Source organism: Orycteropus afer, unplaced genomic scaffold (genome assembly GCF_000298275.1).
Source record: "Orycteropus afer afer isolate SDZICR_OR568_19922 unplaced genomic scaffold, OryAfe1.0 scaffold00017, whole genome shotgun sequence".
NCBI classification, from domain to species: domain Eukaryota; kingdom Metazoa; phylum Chordata; class Mammalia; order Tubulidentata; family Orycteropodidae; genus Orycteropus; species Orycteropus afer.
The window spans coordinates 12,680,715-12,704,618 of NW_006921604.1; the positions used below are offsets into that span (position 1 = coordinate 12,680,715).

Below are 23,904 nucleotides of genomic sequence, written 5' to 3' on the forward strand. Positions count from 1 at the left end.
AACAACAACAACAACAAAGTAGTAATATATGTAAGTAAATATGATTGTCTACACAAGTCATTTGTGAATTTATCAAGTATCACCTGCTGTCATCTCAACTACTAATTCAAATCTTTTGCTTAACTTTTCATGTTAATAACTTATCTTGGGACCAAATGCTAAGCATCTTGGGTGCTGACTTTATCTGTGAAGGAGCAAATCATTCCTGAGATCATCACAATCCTCCACTTACGTTCCTTGCCCAAGAAGAAGGAGTAGAAGCAGAGGTGGTTGATGCTGAGGTACAGCCAGCCTTGGCGGGGCACTCTGCCTTTCCAACAGCAGCAGGAGTAATAGGTGACTAGCTTCTCTGCCTCCGGGAAGTTAAACCTGGCCTCAAACTTCACCAAGGCTTCTCGGAACTTCTCAGGCTCCTCTTCCTGCTCTGCAAGTTTGCTGCTTGTCTCCTCTGCAATCAGAGCCTGATAACAGAAAGACAACAGCCTCTGTTATGGATAGAACTGCGTCCCCTCAAAATATGAGCCATAGTGGCACAGTGGTTAAGAGCTTGGCTGCTAACCAAAAGGTCAGAGGTTTGAACCCGCTAGTCACTCCACAGAAGAAAGATGTGGCAGTCTGCTTCTGTAAAGACTCCAAAAAAAAAAAAATAACCAAACTCACTGCCGTCAAGTCGCTTTCGAAGACTACAGCGTAGGAAATGCTATAGAGTAGTTCTACTCTGTCCTGTAGGGTTGCTATAAGTCAGAATCAGCTCCATGGCAACAGGTTTGGTATACCAGTGGATGTAATCCCATTTAGGATTAGAGTTTTCTTTGTTACATTAATGAAGCCATAGCAGCGTAGGGTGTCTTAAGCCTGATGACTTTTGAGGTATAAAAAGAGCAGGTTAGATACAGAAACAAGCACAAACAGGGCAAGACAGATGCCAAGATCCTCAAGGAATCAAGGAAAAGAAGTTGAAAGAGACAAGAATCTTCCCCAACGATGACAGAGACATCTCTATGGCTGGTTCTCTGATCTGGACTTAGTTAGCATTGTAGCTCACAGCCTTCTGAACTAAGAGAAAATAAATTTCTATTCTTTAAAACCACCTACTTGTGGTATTTCTGTTACAGAAGCACTGAGAGACTAAGACAGCCTCCTTCACTCAGCGAGAAGGGCAAAGGGAAGGCAGGAGGCTAGAAGGGACAGGAAGCAAAAAAGACAAGAGAGGCACCACTACACTGAGTCTTCAGTCCTTTAAAAACAGACATGCATAATGGGTGGAAATGGCTCACTAATATACCTTGTCCATCTAGAAACAGTGCCAACAGTGTTGCTGTGAAAGAAAAGAACTAGAGGTCAGAAAACCCAAGAACAAATTCCTCGCTCAAGTAACACACCACTCATTTCATTTCCATTGTGCATTCTACAGCATTCTAAAGTAGAAAAGGATTATACTGGCCAAGGTCATAAATATCTCCAAACACTGAGTATATGGAGACATAGGAGAGGAAAGAAAATATCTGAATCTATAATTATTTTGCCAGTAACAAATAATAATAAGGGTCCTTTCTAAATCTGGGATAAAGTGGTAGAAACCAAAACCAAACCCATTGCCACTAGCAGATTCTGACTCATAGCGACACTCATTGGGTTTCCAAAGCAGTAAATATTTATGGAAGTAGATTGCCCCATCTTCCTTCCTCGAATCACCTGGTGGGTTTGAACCGCCAACCTTCTGATTGAGCTTGTGTCCCGTTCCCATAGGGTAACAAACAGTTGATAAGATTAGAATTTGGATTCTGTATCCCTGTGTGCTCACGGCAAACTTCTTCACTAAGAACTTCTTCTTGCTATCTCTATATGGAGAGCTCTGGTGACATAGTGCCTGAGGTACCTGACTGCTAACCAGAAGGCTGGCAGTTCAAACCCCCCAGCCACTCCTCAGAAGGAAGGTTGGGCAATCTGCTTCCATAGTGATACCACCTCAGAAACCCAAGCAGGGCTCGCTATGAGTCAGACCTGACTTGACGTGAGTTTTTTTTTGGGGGGGGGGGGTTTTCTCCATATGGAAGCCCTTGGATGGTGCAATCAGTCAAGCACTCAATTACTAGTCAAAAGATTGACATCTCAGAAGATAGGCCTGTAGATCTGCTTCCAAAAGGTCACAGCCTTAAAAACCCTGTGGAACAGTTTCACTCTGCACACATGGGGTTGACATGAGTCAGGACTGACTTGATGGCAACTAAAACAGCAACCCTCATATGATTAGCTGTTCAAGAACTCCAGAGCCTTGGGCTTTATATGTTCTTCTCAATTTTTAAAATATATCTATAATTCCACTCTTTTCATTAATTTTTATTAGCATCTCTCTTCCTTTCTATTCTTGCCCATATGCATCATGAAAGGATAGGTTCTTCAGAACAAGGTCACTTTAGGAAGTTGCTACCAAAGCCTGCAGTACACAGCTATTTTAGAAATTAAAACTGGACACTCATTAAAAGAAGAATGTAATTTAAAATTATTTTTTAAATAAATCTCAAAGCTTGTGAAATTACAAGTGATGATAATTTTTTCCTTTATTTTCTAATTTTTATGTAATATGATATTAATACATAATAAGAATTATAATTAGGAAAAATGATACTTTGAAAGGAATATCTAACATAATACTTTTTAAAATAATGTATTTTATTTTTGTTGTTGAGAATATACCCAGCAGAACATACACCAATTCAATATTTTCTACACATACAATTTAGGGACACTGATTACATTATTCAGTTATGCAACCATTCCCAGCCTCCTATTCTGAGTTTTTTCTCCCCCATCAATATAAACTCACTGCTCCCTAACTTTCCTATCTAATTTTTGAGTTGCTGTTTTCAATTTGATAACCCAGATTGATCTTAAAAAAGCACATTATTCAAGGCAGACATTCTTTACTAGTTAAGCTAAACTACTGTTTGGTTTTAAAAAGACTTCAGGGGATGTTTTAGGTTTAAGGTTTAACGATTATACCAGGAGCTCACCAAGCCTCCATGGCTGCAGAAAGCCTCGATTCCATAAGAGTTTGAAATTCGGTTCTACATTCTGACCAAGATTTTTCTATAGAATCTTTGATCAAAATAGTCAGTGATGGCTGCTGGGTACCATCCCACAAGTTCAGTTCTCCTCAGCTCTGAAAAGTGAAAGTGAGGAGATTTTTATAAAGGCTGTAGGAGAAAACAAGTGATGCTTACAGAATAGGATCTGGTGACTCCAGACACAGCCACAAATGGTCACCATATGGATTCCTGAGTCTCATAAAATTGTAGTGTCTTATAGAGACAGCTAGGAGCTCTGATAGCGCAGTGCCTAAGGCACTTGACTGCTAACCAGAAGGCTGGCAGTTCAAACCCACCAGCTACTCCTCTGAAGGAAGGTTAGGCAATCTACTTCTGTAGTGATACCACCTCAGAAACCCAAGGAGAGGTCACTATGAGTCGGGTCCGACTCGACGACACATAACAACAACAACATAGGCACAGCTTGAAGAAGAGGGATTTCTTTCTTTTTTTTTTTTTTAAAGGTCAAAGTTCCTGGGTGACACAATTCATTAAGCACTTGGCAACTAACTGAATAGATGGAGGTTCAAATCCACCTAGAAGTACCTCAGAATAGAGGCCTGGCAATTTGTGTCCAAAAAGTCACACACAGTCTTGGAAACTATGGCGACAGCTCTCCTCTGACACGCATGGGGTCACCATGAGTCAGAACCAACAAGATGGCAACTGGTTGGTTATAAAAAGGTTAGGTGCTCAGGACATATGAGCAGGAAAGCCTCAACTCCCAGATCCTGGCTTTGGCCAAAAGAAAGGAATTGCAAACACCATGTTGTGCTCCCATAGGGACAGCAGGCATGGTGATGCTATGGCCACCATCTCAGACCAGGTGGAGCCCTCATCCCTAACCCTGCTGCAGACCAGCAGGCTCCTCAGAACTTTTTCTTTCTTTTTTTTTTTTAAAGAAAGCCCACCCAACTAGCCTCCAAGGGCCAGGACCACCATGGGGATACCCGGCCAACACTGCCACACTTGCTGGAGCCAAGGCCCCTGTGTTTCAACTGATTTTACAAGCACCCCTGTTCCAGATTCAATTATATCACCCCCAAATATGTGTACACTAACCCTTATATGTGTGGTGCAGTGGTTAAGCACTCAGATTTGAACCGAAAGGTGGGTGGCCTGAACCCACCAGCTGTTCCACTGGAGAAAGACCAGACTGTCTGCTTCCATAAAGATTTACAGCCTTGTCAACCCGATGGTGCAGTTCTCCTCTGTCTTATATGTTGCTATGAGTCAGCATCAACTCAATGGCAGTGGGTTTTGGTTTTACACCTGTAGATGTAATCCCATTTGGGAATAATGTTTTCTTTGTTATGTCAGTGTAGGGTATGTCTTAAATAATGACTTCTGAGATATGAAAAGCAGATTAGACACAGAAGCAAGGAAGCACAAATGGGAAAAAGACAAATGCCAAGTGGAGATCTCTAAAGATTGCTGAGAAGCAGCCCAACAGTAGAAAGACTTACATGCAAAACACCCAACCCAGGGTGATGCACCCACCTACTCTATGGAGATAACTCCTTGGAGCAGTCGGCCATGGAGCACAAAGGGGCAGCATTCACATGGAAGGAAATCTGGGCAGACAGGAGTGCATAACTAAGAAGGGCACAAGGATTGGGGGGGAGGGAGGGTCACAGGGAAGGGAGAGGAGGAAAGTGGGTTAAGGCTGAGGATGGTAATTGGGGAATGAAGTGAAACCAAACTCACACGAACTGTTGAATGTAAAACAAACTTTTCTCCATAAATTTTCACCCAAAGCACAATTGAAAAAAAAAAAAAAAAGAATGCTGAGAAGAACATTAGAGAAGCTGAGAAAAGGACTTTTCCCCAGAACTGACAGATAACCTTCCCGGACTTCTAGTCTCCTAAACTACAAGAAAATGAATTTCTGTTCATTAAAGCCACACACTTGTGGTATTTCTGTTGTAACAGTACTAAGAGACTAAGACCAACCCCCAAAGGCAAAACTTGCTTCCATTTCATTTTTTTAAAATCAATAGAATGCACTTTGACACTCTTTACTAAAAGCAGAAGCACTTAGCTTGTTGGAAAAACAAGCTTTTGGAAGATAAAAACAAACAAAACCAATAGTATGGGGGGTTTCACCGTAAGGGAGGAAAACTGTATTACAGGCCAACGTATTGAAATGTTTAATAACAGAGTTCAATTTAGAATAAGAAAATGTCTCTCTTGTGGAGTAGGTTTTTAAAGCACTGATGACCAGTTGTGTTATTGTAATGAGACCAGTTATATAAGACTGTAACTCACAGGATGTATCAACAGTTACCTCCCAAAATACTACTACTCTACCTTCTAAAAATTTAATTGGCTTTAATTCCATTTAATTAACATATTTTAAAAATATACACCACATAGCACTTGTAGGAAGAGGGAGAGCTTTACTGGCTAGTTCCAACAAAACATAGTATAATAAGATACACAACACAAAAAAAGTTGGGAATAACTAATTTAAGGTATCTAATCATGTTGTTGCTCTAGAAAAACATAAATTTTAACATTATTTTTTTCCTGCAAAAAAAGGTCTTCACTTCTATAAAGGATAGCAAACACTAGGTGTAAGAATGACATCATTTTTCACTTCAGGTATATTTTGACAGATGGACTGACTCTGTCAAAACACTCTTGAAATAAAGACTGACTGCCAAGGTTAAGGAGCCCTGGTGCTAAGTTGAGGTCGGCAGTTCAGACCCAGCCAGTAGCTCCATGAGAGAAAGACCTAGTAATCTACTCTTGTAAAGATTACAGCCGAGAATATCTTATGGGGCAGTTCTACCCTACTCTGTCATATGGGATCACTATGAGTCACAAGTGACTTGACGCCACCTAAAAACAAACCTACCAACTTTGAGAGGTAACAGGTCAAACTCACCTGGCTTACGTTAGTCAAAGAGCACAGTTATAGTAGAGAAAACCATCAGTATATGAGTAAAACTGCTGCACTGTTCAAGATCTTAAAAGGATGTTGTAGTAGTTAAAGTTGTATGTTAACTTGGGTGGACCTGGTTGAGTGGCTGGGCAGCTGGTGGTAGTTATTCCCCATGATGAGACAATCAACTCCATGGTAGGATCTACCACAAGCAGCTGAGTAGCTGCTTTAGGGATGTAATCTGCTAGCCACATATAGGCAGCAACCTTGGGAATGGTCTCCAGCTGATGGCACCCTTGAACCCTGCATGTAGCCATGTCATTGTTTAGCAGCCTGCCATGCTCTGCCAATCCTGGGACCTTCAATGGACTTGAATCAATGGCCTGCTGTGTTGTTTTGTAACATCGGGACTGTGCCATTTTATTTGTTGACCATTTTATTTGTCTGTTAGCCTCAGCAGCCAGTGGCTGCCTGAGTGAAGAGATGCCTCTAGCTTCAGTGGGCTGGGAGCAAGAAGCAGAGCTAAAGGCCAAGGTCAAGGGGCTTTCACACAGCCCCTACAACCTGGCACTTTGAACTCAGACTTCCAGCCTCCCAAACTGTAAGAGAATAAACTCCTGTTTGTTCAAGCATCCCATTTGTCGTATATTTCTGTCAGAGCAGCACTAGGTAGCCAGAACAAATGTTATAAGGAAAATGGAGATGCAGACAGAAATATTAAAGTCAAGGAACCTACCTTTACTTTCCCTTTCACAAAACTAGCAATGTCTTCTTTATTATCAAACACAGATAAAGTGTGCTGGAGGTTTTGCTCCAGCCAGTCCCAATGCTGGTTTATTTCTTCTAATGTTGCACCTAGAACAAAATAGAAAAAGACAGATTTCAAAACAAAACAAAAATAATTCCCAGAACATGAGCTCATTTTCCAATTGTCATCTATCTTTGTATTTAAACTATTAAAACACACTGGTGTCTCCGGGGAAAGGTAGCCACAGGGAGGAAGTGGAAAAGGACTGTTAGTGTGGGGATCGCAATCAATGTCATGAAACAAAATATGTATAAACTTCTGTATGGAAAATGAATTTGCTCTGTAAACATTCACCCAAATCATGAAAGAAACAAAAAACAGCCGTGGGACCTCAAGAAGGTTACTTAATCTCTCTGTATTTCCTGATCTGTAGAGTGAAAATGATAATGGTACCTGCCTTAGTATGTTGTTGTGAAGATTGAAGGAATTAATGTAGGTGTTGTTGTTGTTGTTCTTATGTGCTATCGAGTCGGATCCGACTCACAGCGACCCCTCTTTGGGTTTCCGAGGTGACATCACCACAGAAGGAGATTGCCCAACCTTTCTTCCGAGGAGTGGCTGGTGGGTTTGAATCGCCAGCCTTCTGGTTAGCAGTCAAGTGCTTTAGGCACCATGCTACCAGAGTCCTCTAAATGGTGGCTGACACATAGTAAGTGCTCACAAAAAATAATAAAAATAAAAATAAAAGCAAAAACATATTGGTGTCTCACAACCTGGGCCACAAAGAATTAACCCTCTGAAAAAGAGGGCACCTTCATGTGGCCCTGGTCTCCTTCCTCCACAGGCACTGAGAATTTGCAAACACCAGTCCCACTGCCACACGGATGTAACTTGCTCAAGCTAGTTATACCTGGAACTGTTCCATGAGCTTCCTATCAGCATCGCTGCTGCTGTTGTGTGTAATCAGGTAGATTCCCACTCATAACAACACTATAGGACAGAGCAAAACTGCTCCATAGGGGTTCCTAGGTTGTAATCTTTATGGGAGCAGATTGCCAGGCCTTTTTTCCTGCAGAGCTGCTGGTGGGTTTGAACTGGCAACCTTTTGGTTAGCAGCCAAGAGCTTAAAGTAACCATTGTGCCACCAGGGCTGTCAGCATAGCTAATACATGGAATTCCTACCATCTCTACTCAAGTGACAAACATTTGTAATAATTCAGATATCTCAATGTGAAACAAGTCCTGATCAGCAGGTAGACTCTGAACAGTATCTCAGTTTCCCCGTCAGAACAAGGGTCACTGAACAGGGACTCAAGCCCAGATTCACAGAGAAAAAAGCCTTTTGGGAAGGCTCTGCAGGCCGCCTGATGATGAGAAATATCCTTTGCAAGAAATATCCTTAGACACAACCAGCTTGTTAGCTGTAGTTTACTCTGACTCATAGAGAGAGCAAGCAATTGCCTAGGAAACGTATGGGTTTATGTATTCATACTTTGTACCACTTTTAACAATATACCTTAAAGACATATATAAAAAGAAGTCTTAAAATATATGTTAAAACACAAGAATGTTAATTCATATACTGTAAGTTCTTTCAAAGGAAACTAAAATAAAAAATCATATTATTGAAGCATTCAACAAACCACAACCGCCAAGTATTGAAGCATCAAGCAACATAAAAAACTTAGTCATTTTAGTTGTCTAATTTCATGTCAAGGATCCTCCTAGTCATCTCCATTAGACAGTGGGCACGTTGGCAGCAGATGCCTTGCCCAGTTCCTAGTGAAGGATCTGCTACATAGCAGATGCTCAAGAAATTCCCTTGATTTGAAGCAAGCATGGTTCTGGAAAAGAAAAGGCACACGTGTATCACATATGGGAGTCTCTGAGTGGTGCAAATGGTTAACACACTTGGTTACTAACTGAAAGGCTGGAGGGTCAAGTCCAAACAGTGGTGTCTCAGAAGAAGGGCCTAGAAATCTACTTTAAAAACAGCCACTGAAAATTCCAAGGAGCACAGTTGTACTCTGACACACATGGGGTCACCATGAATCTGGGTTCACTCAACGGCAGCTCATTACTGGTATGAGGTATGTCTCCTTTGGAAAGAGATACATAAATACCCAGCAAAGAGGCTAGTTTTCTGAATGGAAGCAGGAGAAATTCAAAGCTCAGAGAAATTAAGAGCTACTAGACAAACTGCAGAATAACCCAGGCAATGTGAGAAACATAACGGTCACGAGAACCAGGGATAACTTTTGCTAAAAGCAAACTTTCTGTTATTTGCAGCCTTCCTCTCCCCAGAGTGTAAATTCATAAGCATAAATACTCTAAGCATCAAAATGCCAGAGAACTCAACCCAGACTTACAGATTTGGGGGTCACTGTAGATGAAGAATATCCAAATTAGGAATGTTGTAAGTGGACAGTTTGGGAAGGGGTAAAGAGAACTATCTAAGAGAGTATTTCATAAGGAAACATGATACTTACAATGGTATATATTTCTCTGGCATTATTCCAGTTTTTAGGCATGGCACTTCCAGAGCAATGCCCTTCTGTCATTAGTAAAGTTTCCTCATCAGAACCATGAGGGCTAGTTCCCGACTCTCTCTGCCCAGTCAAGTCACACCAACGGCATTGGATCACTGACCTCAACCAGTTATCCCTCAATCTCATCTTCCTTGCCTTGCTTTCTAAGGCTCAATAAACCCTTCTTGTTTATAACAACAACATAATGACCCTATAGGACACAGGAGAACTGCCCTGTAGAGTTTTTGCCAGAAGAGGAATGAAGGATATTATTGCTGATGTCAGATGATCTTGGCTGAAAGCAGAGAACAGCAGACAGATGTTTACCTGTGTTTTACTGACTACACAAAGGCATTCACTTGTGTGGATCCTAACAAATTATGGATAACATTGTGAAAAATGGGAATTTCAGAACACTTGATTGTGCTCATGCAGAACCTATACACAGACCAAAGGGCAGTCATTCAAACAGAATGAGGGGACATTGTGTGGTTTAAAATCAGAAAAGGTGTATGCCAGGGTTGGATCCTTTCACCACACTTATTCAATATGCATGCTAAGAAGATAACCTGAGAAGCTGGACTATATGAATAAGAACACAGCATCAGGATTGGAGGAAGACTCATTAACAATCTCTGAAATGCAGATGACACAACCTTGTTTGCTGAAAGTTAGGATGACTTGAAGCACTTATTGATGAAGATCAAAGACTACAGTCTTCAGTATGGATTATACTTCAACATAAAGAAAACAAAAATCCTTACAACTGGACCAATAAGCAACATTATGATAAACAGAGAAAAGATTGAAGTCGTCAAGGATTTTATTTTACTTGGATCCACAATCAATACTCATGGAAACAGCAGTCATGAAATCAAACGACATACTGCATTGGGCAAATATGCTACAAAAGACCTCTTTAAAGTGGTCTTTTTCAATTGTCTCATATGCATGCGAAAGCTGGAGGACAAATAAGGAAGATCGCAGAAGAATTGATGCCTTTGAATCATGGGGTTGGCAAAAAGAATACTGAATATACTATGAACTGCCAGAAAAATGAACAAATCTGTCTTGGAAGAAGTACAGCCAGAACACAATTAGAAGCGAGGATGGCAAGACTTCGTCTCACATACTTTGTATATGTTTCCTGGAAGGACCAGTCCTAGGTGAAGGATGTCATGCTTGGTAAGGTATAAACCAAAAAAAAAAAAAATCAAACTCACTGATATCAAGTCAATTCCAATTCACAGCAACCCCCTCTGGGTTTCTGAGGTGATAAATCTTTACAGAAGTAGATTTCCCAGTCTTCCTTCCACAGAGCAGCTGGTGGGTTTGAACCGCCAACTTTCTGGTTAGTAGTCAAATGTCTTAGGTAACAAGATGGACTGGCACAGTGGCTGCAACAACAGGCTCAAAGATGGCAATGATTGTGAAGATGGCACAGGATCACAGGGCAGTGTTTCATTCTGTTGTACACAGCATTGCTATGAATAGGAAAGAACTTGACAGCACCTAACAACCACCACCTTTTTGGGAACAGATCACCAGGTCTTTTCTCCCACAAAACCACAGATGGACTCGAAACACCCATATTTTGGTTGGTAGCTGAGAGCTTAATCATTGTGCCACCAGGGCTCCTGCCATAAACCTTACAGATGAATGAAAAAGCTCTGTCATTTAGAAAAAGATAGTACTGGTCTGAAGTCTCTGGTTTCACAGCCAATTCCATCTGGGAGGGCCCCTGTGGTGTCTGGAAACCCTTGGGCCCTCAGGCAAGCTTCTACCCTTTCTCCATCAGAACTTAGGATTCAGTGTCCTCTAGGTCCATCAGCTGGTGATAACACATTCAGTATGGATGAGGCTTCCGTCTACATCTGGTTTACCTGCCTCTGCCTCTGAAAACCCGGCTGCTACATTCAGTGTCCTCATTTGGCAACTGTGTAGGTATCAGTGACAAGAACACACCTTAAATCTGGTGCGACAGAAATGGCATCTTTGTATTGGGAGGACAACACATCACATAATGAATTTCAGCAAAGACTTATTAGGTTTTCACTGAAGCTGATAAACTTGCACAGGCACCAGGTGGTTGACCAGATCTCTGCTCTTTTCTGGCACTTTAAGGCCTTTGTCTTTATCTTCAATTACTCATTATAATAACACCCAGCTAGTAAGATTAAAAAAACAAGTGAGGAACATGCCGAAAAGGGAGTATCTTTATTTCCATAAGTCTTTTGCTGAATGTTTTCATGCACTTTACTTATTTAAAAAAAAAAAAAAAAAGACTTGAAGGAATGGGGAAAAACAAGAGAAGGGGGAAGACTCGTCTCGTAGTCGTATCTGTTCCTGGCGCTACTTTATTGATTTGTAATGAAACTGAATGAGGAAAATGGAGGCTCAGTCACCTGTCCAAGGTCATACATGAAATGGAAAGCAAGCCAGAAAATAAACTTATTTTCTACAACCTTGAAGTCCCCTGGTGTCCTCCCAGAATAAGCCAAATTTAATTTTTAAGTATCATTTACATAATCCTTAAGTCCAGTACTTGCTCTAGCTTTACAATAAAAAGGCTAATTTGTGCTTATCCTTAGAGTGAGATCGCCATTCCTGCAAACTCCTTTTCTGGAGGGGATCTTCCTGAGTGACATGAAATCTGTCTTTATTTATCCTATTAAGTTCATGGAACCAACACAGTTAACTAAAGACAGATCTTCCTGTGTGTGTCTTCCTTAACAGGTAACTTTAGATTCCATGAATAGAATTATAATGAAGCCTTAGCACAGTCTCTCTCTTTGGGATTAATTCTTGAGATAAACTCCTCCAAAACAATTAGAATTTTCTCTTTTAAAAAATTCTAGGGACTGGAGAAGAGTTTCTGAATAGGAAAGATGATTTAAAAACAAAACCAGGCCCGTACTTTGAAAGAGAAAACAAACACACGTATAAAATCTATCACTGACCCACATTAACTTTCATTAAAATCTACCCTGCTCCTGAACATAAGGCAAAGACAACATAATGAAACTTTTCCACCCTACTGTCTTCTATTTCCTAAAAAGTTGCCAAATGGCAGGGAAACTTTCCAAGCTATAACTTCCTCTGCGGGAAGTCTTATGATGGGCTTTACAAATACACAAATCAGGGCAGGCAGACTGCACATTTGTGACCTCAAGGGACTAAAAAGAAAGTCACACCATATGTAACACACCAAAGCTCTGAACTATAGCAGTGTTTTTCAAATTATGTGACACAGCCCACAAGAAAATAGCTTAAAAAATATATACAAAGAAGAGTAGTAAATAGAATAGAAGTATTAGGGTAAGTACTGTTTGTGGAATATCTGTGTCAAGTATGGACACATCTGTCAACCTATTTCTCTCTGCAGGTCATGGCTAAAAAAGGTTTGAAAGCATTCCAGAAATACAGTGGTAGGAAAAGTAAAGAAGAGAAAAGAAGAAAGTGAGAATTTGTCATCCACTGAAAGGCTATAGATCAACTCAACATTATAGCAGTGTTTCAACCACTTCTACTGCCGACGTACAAAAGAAGACAGGACAACCCAAAATATATAGCAGTACTTTAGACTTTAGCAGGAATTCAATCAGCAAAATTATACCCTGTTCTATTAAACTCTCTTATTGTGCATAAAAAATACTTTTCCATTTCCTAAGAAAATTAAAGATCAATGTGTCTTAAAATTTATCCACAAAAGAAAGAAAAGATCAGATTTATAACTGGCTATGCAAAATTATCGACTTGAGGGCAGTGTTCATTTTTATTTTTTTTTTTTAAATGCAAAACTCAAAGTAGCATTATAAACCTCAACTAAGACGACAAAACAAACAACACTGACAATTAATGAATAACCAACTCTGTGTTACTGGAAGAAAGAACAGGCAGAGGTGGCAGACAGAGGGAGTGTTCTAAATGCCTCGCATATGCCAGGCATTTGGTTAGGTGTGTCATACACTTGGTATGATGTTCTCTTTATAGAAATATCAGAAAGTAGGTATAATTATTTCCATTTTCCAGGTGAGGAAACTCAAGTGCAGAAAACCTTCAACTCCTGGATCTCAATTTCCCTGACCCTAAAGGCCACTTTCCATCCGTGACACCACAGAGCATTACAGAAGCCTGGGGAACTGGGAAACGGGCTGGTCTCAGTAGCTGCGTCACTCACACACAATATTCATTCTCTTAGGTTTTCCCCAGAGGTATTTTCAGGAAATAAAACAAGCATCTCATTGTCTATACCTACAGTTGCTGCACGAACACAAGCCACAAATAACTTGATCCAACCTTTACTTTTTAAAAGCAACTGTTTCTCTCTAGATAATAATTATCCAGTTGAATTATAAATGTCTTCTCCAGACACCTAAGTCCTAATTTGCAATGAAATGGGCATTCTATGTGCACAGTTACATCTGTTCCTTTGAAAATGGCAATATATTTTTCTACTGTCCAAACACTAAACATCTACTCTCCACATGTGTGGACTAAAGGCCATGAAGACCATAACCACCACTGTTGTTGTTGTTGTTATGTGCTGTCGAGATGGCCCTGACTCATAGCGACCCCTCCTTGGGTTTCCGAGGCGGTATCACTACAGAAGTAGATTCTCCAATCTTCCTTCCGAGGAGTGGCTGGTGGGTTTGAACTGCCAGCCTTCTGGTTAGCAGTCAAATGCCTTAGGCACTATGCGACCAGAGCAGGCACTATGCCAACTCACTGAGAACCCCTGTGTGCCAGAGTAGAACTATACTTCATCCACAGGACGTTCAATGGCTGGGTTTTCAGAAGGAGATCATCAGGCCTTTCTTCTGAGAAACCTCTGCATGGACTCAAAATGCCAACCTTTCCATTAGCAGCCAAATGCATTAACTGGCCACCCAAGGACTGCACAAGAACATAACAGCACTAGGTAACACAGGGCTAGTGTAACTGTCAAAGTAGTATCATTCCAAAAGTTCCCTCAACACTCATTCTACACAAAGTAAGTCAGGAACAAAGATCTGAGGGAAAAATATAAATGAAGGAGGGAAAGGGCTGAACTAAAAACCTTTAATATCCAGAAGCTTCACACCATTAAAGTGGATACTGTAACATATAATTTATACAATTAAAGCAGTATCTTTACAACATCACATCATCATAATTAAGGGGATTTTTAACCACGTACATTTCTCACTATATAGTTTTAAAAAATAAGTTTTAAGAGTTTCTTTTTACATAATTCTTTTTGTCTTCAAATTAATGGGTCCCTAAAAATAATAATAAGTGAAAAATACATTTCAAATTTGTAATTGAAAGTCATTAGAAACAATCTCTTTATGTTAGTACAATTAAAAAACTTCCCAGATACAGACCCTTGAGCATATAAAAATTTAGTAAATCATAAAAGATAGCATCTTATATCAGGAGAGAAACGGTGGAACTTTTAATAAATGTTGGTGGGCCATCATTTATTTATCTAGATAGAGCCATTTAGACAAAGATTAAACTGGATCCATACTTCACTCTCTATACCAGGAAAAAAGAAATCCAAACGGATCATTATTATAAATGTTAAAAAAATGAAACTACAAATATTTGAGGATTTCCACTTCTGGGCACGATGAAATAACAGGAATTGGACTTATTTTTTGACCGAAACAATGAGAAAACCAGACAAAATAACATGAAACAATGATTTTCAGACTGTGGTCAACAGACAAATGAAAGCCATGCTTGAGATACTAGCTCTTACTGATCAGATTGGCAAAAACGCAAAAGTATGACAACACAGCTGATGACAAGTCTGTGGGAAAACAGGTACTTTCACACATTGCTAATAGGAATTCCTGAAACTGGTACAGTCCAAATGGAGGGAGAGAGACTTAGCAATATCTAACAAAATTTCATATCCATTTACCACTTTGATTCAGAAATTCAACTTCTAGGAATCTGTCCAAAGAGTTGGTGGTGAAACTACAAAATGACTTATGTATGAAGTTATTCACTGGGGTGTTATTAGTCACTGCAAAAGGTGAAAAAACTCACATGTCCATCAGTAAAGGATACATGCTGTGGACATTTTATTAGGAGAGACCAGTCTCTGCAGGGTGCCATCATGTGTGGTAAAGTAGAGGGTGAACAAAAAAGAGGAAGATTCTCAGTAAGATGGACTGACACAGTGGCTGTGACAATGGACTCAAACACAGCAATGACTATGAGGATAGTGCAGGACCAAGCACTGTTTCGTTCTATTGTACACAGAGTTGCTATGAGTTAGAAATGACTCAATGGCACTTAACAACAACAAACAATAGGTTTAATAAACTATGGTATTTCCACACAATGAAAGCCAAAAGAGAGACACAAAGAGAAAATAATCTCTATACTCTGACAGAATGATTTCCAGGACACAGTCACAAGGGAAAAGGGCAAGGTGTAAAACAGAAACGTGTGGCCTTTGTGAATAAAGAGTGGGGGACTATATATACATATTATACATTGGTTTCTATTTGTGAAACACTAGAAGGCTAAGTCAGAAAAAGAAAGGGTAGAGAAAAGGAACCTGGGAACAGAACAGGGATGAACATGTGGCTTCTCTACAAATATTTGGGTTTACCTTTGATTTAGGAATCAGGAAAAGTGTTTTAAAACATTCAGAAATTAAGTTAAATCAATAAGAGAGAAAAGCAATCCCTAATAATAAAAATAAAACTCTGAGTAAACCTGTTTTTAAGGTTGTCAAAATAATTACTGAAATAACTACATAGAGAAAACGACTATCTTAAATAGTATTTTAACAAAAAATCTTTAGCTGAAAATACTCTAAGGATAAATAGAGCTGTAAAAACTTAACTTTCATTCAGTACTCTTACTATTAATAGCAGTATCAGAAACTGTGTGTGTGGGTACATATACTAAACCAAAACCAAAACCAAACCCACTGCCATAGAGTCGATTCTGCTCATAGCGACTCCCACTGGGTTTGCAAGGTGGTAAATCTTTATGGAAGTAGATTGCCCCATCTTCCTCCCAAGGAGCTGCTGGTGAGTTTGAACTACCCACCTTCTGGTTACCAGCCAAATGCCTTAGGCACTGTATACCAGAGGTCCTTGTATACATATACAGACACACATATATATATATAGTGGATAGATAGATAAAACAAATAGTAATGTGAATGCTATTAGAAACTAAAGTCTTCAGTGTAAGAAAAAAGAAATACAAATATAAAATCAAAATTAATTTATAACTTTTATTTAACAGTTAATGTGAAAAGGTAAGCACTAACCATGAGAGAGTAATGATTTAATATCATTATAATATAATCATTTATGTCATTAAATAAACTCATGATTTATCTTTCTTTTTTTAATACACACACCTCCTAGCTCATATTTATTCACAAAGGCTTAGAAGTAATGACAATGCAGTAACAATTAGCAACTCTACAAACCATATTGTGGTCCCTAAATACCATTCCCCATTATAGGAACTGGGGCTTCTAGGAGGAATGGCTGATTACAGATGAAGGCAGGAAATGTACAAAGTGAGCATTTAACATCTCAGCCAGAAAGTGAGGAAGCACTCAGAGTTTAATGAGGATGAGGCAAAAAGTCACAGGAGTCACAGGAAGGGGCTCTAGTTGGCAGAAGATGGCACAATTTGAGTATCAAAAAGGACACCAATTAACTAAAGCACAATGAATATACAAAACCACCAGGCCTATGGTGTCCAATGCATAATTCTTTCAACTTTTCAGTGTGCTTAAAATGTTCCACAACAACAAGCTGGAAGGAACCAAGGGACCAACTCCTTACATTAACAATAGGCAATTAAAGAACAAAATTAAGTACCCTTTTTAACCTACCACAGACAAACACAGGCTGACAACTATGAAAAGACTGATAGAATTAGAAAATCACCATTTTGTGATTCATTGAGGAAAAATTAATTCAGGCAATGATCATAGCAGATAAAACCACAAGATGAAAGGTTAATGGGAAGTGTTACCACCTGAACTCACTAACTAATCTCAGCATCTCTAAGAGTAAGACAGTAAACAGTACATGCCTACCAACAAGATACAGTATAAAATAGCTCTGAAGTGTTCTTCCTAAAAAAAGGTGAATCTGAATTGAACTAAATGTCTACTTAAATAACTTCCAGTTTTCAAGAAATCTGAAGGGCAGAGCTGAGTTAAATGATACCTTGAGGAAAGAAACAGGCAGCAGTATAACCTTCTATACAAAAATTGGCCCAATTTCTTCAATAAGTCAATGACACACATGCACACACAAGGTTTCCTGATTAAAGGAGACTTAAGGAACATAACAATAATAATGTGATGTGTGGTTCCAGGACACAGCCTAAGGGAAAAGGGCAAGGTGGAGAACAGAAATGTGTGGCTTTTGTGAAGAAAGGGTGGGGGACTATACGTACATAGTATACATTGACTTGTATTTGTGAAACAGTAGAAGGTTATCAGAAAAACAACAATGTCATAATGTCGTAAGGATTTGCTTTAAAATATTATAGGGATGAGAGTGTTTAAGGTGGGGAGGGGGCAGAGAGGTGGAGATAAAGCAAAGTTTATAAAACTTTGAAAATTATGTGTCTGCTTGATAGGTATAAAAATTCATTATATCTACTATTCTCACTAACTGGGATTATGCTTAAAAAGTGTCATAAAAAATATTAAAAGCCACTTCTTCCTAATAATTTTTTTAAAAAAGGCACAAACTTAAGACACCTAACACCTCCCTATGAGGAATGCAAAACCTTAGAGAATATCCAGATGTAAAGTGAAAGCAGGGCTCTTCACTAAAGGCAGGAGAACAGGGGAGAGAATTTCATACTACCCTCATTTTTTTTTTTTAATTATTTTAAAAATCAGGATCACTCCTACCTCAAGCAGTTCAAATATATAAGATTCTAGTGTACTTCAGGGGTCCCCAGGTGGTACAAGCAGTTTACACTCAACTACTAACCTAGTAGCTTGCATGTGTGGAGCCGCCCTGGAGGCAGGTGGCAGTAAGCCACCCCTGGGACTAGCGGAACATGGGTGTTTGTGTGCGTGGAGCCACCCGCGGGCACAGGCTGCAGTAAGCTCCAGGATCAGCGGAAGGGTCCCAGGGGTAGACTGGGTAAGCAAGCAGGGCAGGAGACACCAGGAAATGAACAGAGCAGTTTGGAACAACCAAGGGACACTAACTTGTCTGTCACTTTGTCATACTGGGGTGGCTTGACTGTTGCTGTGAGGCTGGAGGCTACACTACTGGTATTTCAAATGCCATGGTGGACAGGTTTTAGCGGAGCTTCCAGACCAAGACAGACTTAGGAAGAAGGAAGAGGCCATTCACTTTGCAAAGAATTGGCCAGTGAAAACTTCATAAATAGCAGTGAAACACTGTCTATTACTGGACAACTTTATAAATAGTGCTGAAACACTGTGCTATATAGTGCTGGAAGATGAGCTCAGGTCAGAAGGCACTCAAAATATGACTGTAGAAGAGCTGCCTCCTCAGAGTAGGGCCGACCTTAATGATGTGGATGGAGTAAAGCTTTCAGGACCCCCATTTGCTGATGTGACATGTCTCAAGATGAGAAGAAACAGCTTCAAACATCCATTAATAATCAGAACATGGGATGTATGAAGTATGAATCTATGAAAATTGGAAGTTGTCAAAAATGAAATGGAACGCATAAAAATCGATATCCCAGGCATTGTTGTTATTATTTGCTGTCTAGTCAGCCCCGACTCATAGCAACCCCTCCTTGGGTTTTCAAGGCAGTATCTCTACAGAAGTAGATTGCCCCATCTTCCGTCCCAGGAGTGGCTGGTGGGTTTGAACCACCAGCCTTCTGGTTAGCAGTCAAGTGCCTTAGGCATTATGCTACCAGAGCTCCATAATCCTAGGCATTAGAGAGCTGAAAGGGACTGGTTTTGGCCACTTTGAATCAGATGATCATATGATCTACTATGCCAGGAATGACAAATCGAAGAAGAATGACATGGCATTCCTCATCACAAAGAATGTATCAAGATCTATCCTGAAGTACAATGCTGTCACTGATAGGATAATATCAGTACACCTACAACGAAGACCAGTTAATACTCAAAATTCAAACCAAACTCACTGCCATCAAGTAGGATCTGACTCATAGCAACCCCTCCTTGGGTTTCTGAGGTGGTATCACTACTGAAGTAGATTGCCCAATCTTCCTTCTGAGGAGTGGCTGGTGGGTTTGAACCAACAGCCTTCTGGTTAGCAGTCAAATGACTTAGGCACTATGCCACCAGAAGTCCTATACTATTATCATTAAAATTTATGCACCAACCACTAAAGGCAAAGGTGAGGTAATTGAAGATTTTTACAAACTTCTGCAGTCTGAAATTGACTGAACAGGTAATTGAGATGTGTTAATTATCACTGGTGATTGGAAAGCAAAAGTTGGAAACAAAGAAGGATCACTGGCAGTTGGAAAATATGGCCTTGGTGCTAGAAATGAGATTGCATGATAGAATTTTGCAAGACAAATGACTTATTCATTGCAAAGACCTTTTTTCAACAACACACACGGTGGCTATACACGTGGACTTTGCCTGATGGAGTACCCAGGAATCAGACTGACTACATCTGTGTCAAGAGGCGATGGAGAAGCTCAATTATCTTCAGCCAAAACAAGGCACGAGCTGACTGTGGAACAGACCATCAACTGCTCATATGCAAGTTCAACTTGAAGTTGAAGACAATTAAAACAAGTCCACGAGAGCCAAAATATGATCTTGATTATATCCCTCCTGAATTTAGAGACCATCTAAAGAATAGATTTGATGCATGGAACACCAATGACTAAAAATCAGAGGAATTGTGGGATGACATCAAGAACATCATCCATGAAGAAAGCAAAAGGTCATTAAAAAGACAAGAAAGGACGAAAAGGCCAAAATGGACGATAGAAGAGACTCAAACTTCCTTTGGGTGGAGAGTAGCTGAAGCAAGTGGAAGAATCGACAGGATAAAAAGCTGAACAGAAGTTTGAAAGAGCAGCTCAAGAAGACAAAGTCAATTATTATAAATGTGCAAAGATCTGGAGTTAGAAATCCAAAAGGGAAGAACACGCTTGGCATTTCTCAAGTGGAAAGAACTGAGGAAAAATTTAAGCCTTGAATTGCAATATTGAAAGATTCCATAGGCGATATGAAGAATGATGCAGGAAACATCAAAACAAGATGGATGGAATACAAGTCACTAAGCCAAAAAGAACTGGTAAATGATCATCCATTTAAGGAGGTGGCATATATCAAGAACCAATGACACAGGGGATCTGCTGCATTGTAAATTTTGGTCAATGACATGAGACAAAGTATATGTGAACTGCTGTATGAAAAGTGAATTTACTCTGTAAATCTTCACCCAAATCCTAATAAAAAAAAAAAAAAAAAAAAAAAAAAAAAAAAAAAAAAGAACCAATGACACTGAAGGAAGAAGTCGAAGCCACATTGAAGGCTTTGGCAAAAAACTAGGCTCCAGGAATTGACAGAATACCCATTGAGATGTTTCAACAAACGGATGTTGCACTGGAGGCGCTCACTTGGCTATGCCAAAAGATTTGGAAGACAGCTACCTGGCCAAGTGATAAGCAGAGATCCATATTTGTATCCATTCCAAAGAATGGTGACCCTACATAATGTGGAAATTATCAAACAATATCATTAATATCACATGAAAGTAAAATCTTACTGAAGATAATTAAAAAATGGTTGCAGCAGTATATTGACAGAGAACTTCCAGAAATGCAAGCTGGATTCAGTACAGGATGTGGAACATTGCTAATGTAAGATGGATCTTGGCTCAAAGCAAAGAATACCAGAAAAATGTTTACATGCATTTTATTGGCTATGCAAAGGCGTTTGATTGTGTGGACCATAACAAATTATGGATAACATTGAGAAGAAAGGGAATTCCAGAACACTGAATTGTGCTCATGAGGAGCCTGTACATAGACCAAGAGGCTATCGTTCGAAAAGAACAAGAGGATGGTTAAAATGGGAGTGTGTCAGGGTTGTATCCTTTCACCATACTTATTCCATCTGTATGCTTAGCAAACAATCCAAGAAACTTGACCATATGAAGAACGTGGCATCAGGAGTGCAGGAAGCCTCATTGACAACCTGAGATATGCAGATGACACAACTTTGCTTGCTGAAAGGGAGGATGACTTGGAGCACTTAATGAGGAATATTAAAGACTACAGTCTGCAGTGGGGGAGCTCTGGTAGCATAGTGGCTAAAGCACTTGACTGCTAACCAGAAGGCTGGCGGTTCAAACCCACCAGCTACTCCTCGGAAGAAGGTTGGGCAATCCTACTTCCGTAGTGATACTGCTTCGGAAACCCAAGGAGGGGTCGCTATGAGTCGGGGCCGACTCAACGGCACATAACAACAACAACAACAACAACAGTCTGCAGTATGGATTACATTTCACTATATATTAAAAAAAATCCTCACAATTGGACCAATAAGCAGCATCACAATAGATGGAGAAAAGACTGAGGTTGTCAAAGACTTCATATTATTTGGTTCTACAGTCAACACCAATGGAAGCAGCAGTCAAAACATCAAAAGACGTATTGCACGGTACTGTGTTGTCAGTGAAGGCAAACATGGATATACAGGTGGAAAGATGGGTGGACATGCTGAACTATTAGGTATGTCTATGCAAAGGGGAGTGTGCCCAAGACCATGTCCAGGGTTGGCAGACAATGTTTCTACACGTGTATTGGTATGTTCTGTAAGAATTCCCAGGTATATAGTAGAGCTGACAAGGGACAAGGTTGTAGTCACTTCTTGGCCACAGCCAGCTACCCAAAGGGAGTGAGCAGATGTACCTGTAGGCTTGAGACCATAGTCGCAGGCAATATCAAGCTCAACTGGCATAACATACTACACAAAACTTTGTTCCACATCCCACTTTGGAGAGTAGTGACTGGGATCTTAAAATCTCACAAGCAGCCATCTAGATGCAACAATGGGTCTCTCCTTGTTCAAAGCAGAGAAGAATGAAGAAAACCGAAGATCTATGGAAACAATTAGTCCAAGCGACTGGTACAGCACGCGATCCTCAGCCTATACAACTATGAGACCAAAAGAACTAGATGGTTACCACTGTCAACCACTCAGAGGGGGGTCCTGGATAGAGTGGGAGAACAATGTGAAACAAAACTCAAAATCATTTTAAAAAAAAAGACTAGGTTTGCTGGTCTGATAGAGCCTAATGGAAGCACTGAGACTATGGCCCCTAGCTGCCCTTCAGATTTGGAATTGAATCCACTCCTGTGGCTTCCAGCCAAAAAAAAGTCAGGCATATGAGGTGAATATTTACATTAGGCAGATACACTCCTTGGAGAAAACAATCATGGGAGAACAAAAGGGCTGTGTATGCATAGGGAGATAGCTCAGGGGGCAGGAGTACATGGAGAGAAGGACACAGGGAACAGATAACTATGGGGAAGAAGTGAGAGGGAAGTTGTTGCATTGTGGTAAATTGTAGTCGATGTCATGAGACAAAGTGTATGTGAGCTGCTATATGGAAAGTAAATTTGCTCTGTAAACTTTCACTCAAATCACAAAAAAAAAAAAAAAGACGTATTGGGCTAATCTGTTGCAAAAGACCTCTTTCAAGTGCTGAGGAACAAAGATGTCTCCTTGAAGACTATGGTGTGCCTGACCCAAGCCATGGTACTTTCAATCACCTCATATGCACGTGAGAGCTGGACAATGAATAAGGAAGACCGAAGAAGAGGTGATGCTTTTGAGTTGTCGTGTTGACAAAGAATATTGAAAGTACCATGGACTGCTAAAAGAGCTAACAAATCTGTCCTGGAGGAGTGCAGCTGGAATGCTCCTTGGAAGCAAGAATGGCCACACTTTGTCTCACCTACTTCAGTCATGTTGTCAGAAGGGACCGTTCTCTGGAGAAGGATGTCATGCTTGGTAAAGTGGAGGGTCAACCAAAGAGGGAAAGGCCCTCAACAAGATGGATTGACATGGTGGCTGCAGCAATGGGCTCAGGTATAGTAGGGATTGTGAGGCTGGCACAAGACCAGGCAGTATTTCTTTTTGCTATACATAAGGTCACTATGAGTCAGGGATGACTCAAAGGCACATAACAACAACACTAACCTAAAGGTAGATGGTTTGAAACCACCTAGTGGCACCACCGAATAAAGGCTTGGCAATCTGCTTCCATAAAAATTATAGCCAAGGAAACCCTATGGAGCTCATTTTATTCTCTAACACATGGGGTTGCAATGAGTCAGAATTGACTCAACAGTAACAGTTTTGGTTTAGTGTACTCCACAGAAGCCAAAACAAACAAAAAGCCAGCAAGCCCTGAAATGACTCCTCTGGGAAGTCTAAAGCGTTGAACACAGAAACTAGTACAACCTGAGTGTCAGAACACATCTTGCCAGTACCAGACTCACAGAAACTGTCAGAAAGAAAGAGCACACCTGGACACCACAGGGAGACAGAGTGCTTCTTCTTTATTCTTTAAGGGATCATTTAATAAAAGGTCATTAGCCAAAATCATCCTATTTTGAAATCCATATGCCTCAGTCAATTTCATCTTCTAAAATAAAAGGCATGAAAGAAGA

At 40.1% G+C, this 23,904-nt stretch overlaps 1 protein-coding gene across 1 annotated transcript in view; it reads right to left on the reverse strand.

Moving 5' to 3' along the window:
• Positions 1-23,904, reverse strand: part of TBC1D8 (TBC1 domain family member 8) — a 168,116-nt gene that overhangs the window by 66,363 nt on the left and 77,849 nt on the right. Inside the window, exons 3-4 of the mRNA XM_007959479.2 lie at positions 6,713-6,831; positions 233-461 (exon numbers count right to left, since the gene is read on the reverse strand). Of these exons, the coding sequence (XP_007957670.1) occupies positions 233-461; positions 6,713-6,831 (348 nt within the window). The remainder of the gene's footprint in view (positions 1-232; positions 462-6,712; positions 6,832-23,904) is intronic.